The 3231-nt window shown below is 57.5% G+C and overlaps 1 protein-coding gene across 1 annotated transcript; it reads left to right on the top strand.

Annotated features, from left to right (window-relative positions):
- Window positions 1-311: 311 nt before the first annotated feature.
- LOC144170321 (uncharacterized) lies at window positions 312-2611 on the top strand. Its single transcript, XM_077700049.1, has 2 exons — window positions 312-1733; window positions 2283-2611. The coding sequence occupies exons 1-2, from the start codon at window positions 541-543 to the stop codon at window positions 2308-2310; spliced, it is 1221 nt and encodes a 406-aa protein (XP_077556175.1). The 5' UTR covers window positions 312-540; the 3' UTR covers window positions 2311-2611.
- Window positions 2612-3231: the final 620 nt, after the last annotated feature.

Genomic DNA, 3231 nt, shown 5'->3' with positions numbered 1-3231 from the left:
GAGCTGAGTTTTGCCTCAACTCGTTGCTTCCCCTCTCCCCACCCCTCTTTCTTTTTTGAGCGCGCACGTGCATTGCAAGTGCATGTGCTTGCTTTGTCAACCTCTGCGGTAAAGCCGCTTTCGCTCTGCGCATGTCAACTAACCCTTTTCGTGTCTTCAATAGGACAAAACCGGTCTGTCTTTCTTGACTGATCGGATTATGCCGGCTCGTTCGTCACGTCCCATTAGCTATTACCACAGCGGAGGCGTATCCTATGCGCGGAGGAGAAGGAAGAATTCGAAGGCTCTGCGCAGGTCTTGGAAATCTGGCCGACACAGCGAAACTGCCACGGTCAAGGCTGCAGCGTGGAACAACAGGGAGTCCGCGCAACTAGCAGCAGTTGCGGCTTTTAGTTTACTGTTTGCCCCTCTTCGGGCCCGGGAGCCAGGCTGCAGCAAAACAGCCCGTGAGCACTCGACGTTTGGCACTCCATGCATAGCCGGAGTACGCGCTCGGGCCGGGCCACAATGCGGCCATTCTGCAGCGCCCGGGGCGGATGAATGCGCGGGGGGGGTCTCCGTGACAGCGAGACAGGGCCTCGAACAAGAGGGCCCGTGATAAACGAGCCCATTCTCCCGAGGGGCTCCCCATTCACGGATTCCCCCGTCCGGGGAACCGCGCTCCCGCGTCCCTTTGTCCCGCGTCGCCCCCGGAGCGAGAGAAAGGGGGGAGGAGGAGCCAATGGGCGGCCATGTCGCACCTGGCGGAGAGGAGGAAACGACCTTGTCCGATTCCGCGGCCGCGACAAACTCTTCTCGTCCGGCCGCTGCGCTGAAGCAGCACGTGGTTCGTCCGTCATGAATGTGGGCCTCCTGGCAGCGGCGGGCACGATGAATCAGCCGGCGCACCTCGGAATACCGGCCAGCATGGTCGCCCTGTCGCAGCACCACCACCACCACCAGCAGCAGCAGCAGCACGCCTCTTCCGCGGCGGCCTCCCCGGCGGTCCGCGACCACATCAAGCGGCCCATGAACGCCTTCATGGTGTGGTCCCGCGCACAGCGGCGCAAGATCGCCGTGGAGCACCCCAAGATGCACAACTCCGAGATCTCGAAGCGGCTGGGCGCCGAGTGGAAGCAGCTGAGCGAGGACGAGAAGCGGCCCTTCATCGACGAGGCCAAGCGGCTGCGCGAGCAGCACATGCGCGACCACCCGGACTACAAGTACAGGCCGCGGCGGAAAGCCAAGCCGGCGGCCCCCAAGAAGCCCGACCAGCCGTACCCCTTCTCCATGCCCACCTACATGCCGGAACCGTGCAGGATGTACTTCCAGCAGCAGCAACAGCAGCAGCAGCAACAACACCTGCAGCATCTGCAGGCGTCGCCGCCGCCGCTGTACCACTTCCAGGACAGGCAGAACGGCGCGTCGCCGCATTCCTCGTCCAACAGCCCGCTGCCCGGCGCCTACTCGCCGTACCCGCCCGACGTGAAGCCCTTCGCGGCCTACAAGGGCCCCCCGGGACCCATGGACCTCGGCCCGGGTTCCCTGTACGCCGGACTGTACGGCGCGCAGCAGGCCAGCCAAGCCGCCGCCGTCGCCAGTGGACTGATGCCCAGCTCGCCAACCATCGCCGCAGGCTACCCAAGCTGCGGCAGCTGCGGCAGCCTACATGTACGGCTGCGGCCCTGCCGGCTACGCCACGCCCCAAGACCAACGCCGGAGTGTACCCATGCTCAGCTGAACGAGGACACCACGTAAGTTCACCTGCTGCACGCGTGACAACAGCGATTGCAAATGCCACGCTGCTCTTCAGTACGCTCGACTAAGACGCCGGCTACCTTGTGCACGATTTCGATTACCAGTCCTGTCAAGATAGATTTGCATTCGCCGAAGTTATTCAGGGGGCAACTAAAAGTGGTGCAGCTTGATTGCTTCGTTTCGTGTGCGCGCGATTCTGGCCAGGGCCTCGTGAATGTGCTGTATCGTGTAAGGCATATTACCACTTTTCAATTGTTACACTGGGCCGCAAACAAGGCCGTCATCTCTTTTCTTCCCATCTACAGCACATCACATTCATTGTGTTTCTTGCACAATAGTGTTGCATTCCATGCTAGAATAACAGTACATCGATAAAACGAGAGCAACTACTGCAAATCGCAAGGCAAAAGGGCTTGAGCATGACGATATAATTTTTTTGTATCCGGCACCGGTTGCTAAACCATTCACGCGGGGAACGTTTGGGTCTGATTGCAAATGTGTCGCCGTGGCTCCTTCTAATCTCTCCTTTCTCTCTCCTTTTACAGGCGGACGCTGCGTGCGTCGTACAACTGACTGCCTTCCCATCGTGCCTTTGCTGCCACTGCGGCTGTGTACCGTTGTGATACCGAACAGCCGCATTGTCTCACACGCCAAAACGCGCGCACCTGTTAAGCATGAAACAGTGTTTCATGGCTCTCCCCCGCCCCGTTCTTTTTACGTCTCATCGCCTTTGCTACTCGAGTGCCCAGCAAGTGTCGGTGTTTGTTATATATACGTCCGTCGTGCAAGGTCTTGCTCGCATCATCTCAGCAGTGTACATAGTTCCTAGGGTGACACCAGTGGCAATAAACGGTCCTGCGTGTCGTCGACCTGACGTTCGTGTCCGCCGTCCTTTCCTGCTGCGATTGCTTGCATGCACGGCAATCACACCACCTCGTCGGCGGCGCATTTCTGGGATTACGATAAGCCTACACCGCCAAACAGCGAGCACCAACTGCCTGCATCGCAGCGATCGACTTCGCAGTTATTTCGCGTGCATGGGTGCAAAGAAAAATGCGACCACTTAGATTCGTGATATGCTCCCGTACCAGACGTTACTCGACAAGTTTTAAGTAGGGGTGGGCGATTGATCGATTAACCTTCCGATTAATGGAGTAATGCTTTGGTCGCGATTAATATATTTCATCGTTTGAAGTCACGTGATCGAAATGAAACAACGGTGTCGTGAAAAAATTGTGCGCCAGCATGTTGAGGTTCATAATCGCGCTCGCATAACCCGCCTTACTTCACGACAGAAAACGATGCAGTATGCTGAGAGATAATAGTGATTAAAACCGCAAGCAGGTATACAAGACAGACGGGAAGATGGATACTCTCGATACAAATATACACTGTACAAAAAACGGCAAGCGGGCCCTCCCGTTTTACCCTTATATGAACCGACAATGGCGTAAGTAAGCCACGATTAATCGAAGGCCCCTGCGAATACGGAGC

Source organism: Haemaphysalis longicornis, unplaced genomic scaffold (genome assembly GCF_048455015.1).
Source record: "Haemaphysalis longicornis isolate Haplotype H1 unplaced genomic scaffold, Haemaphysalis longicornis Haplotype H1 scaffold_2, whole genome shotgun sequence".
Classification (NCBI taxonomy): Eukaryota; Metazoa; Arthropoda; class Arachnida; order Ixodida; family Ixodidae; genus Haemaphysalis; species Haemaphysalis longicornis.
Note: the sequence above shows the minus strand (reverse complement) of the source record. Positions and strands in the feature narration are given on the sequence as shown.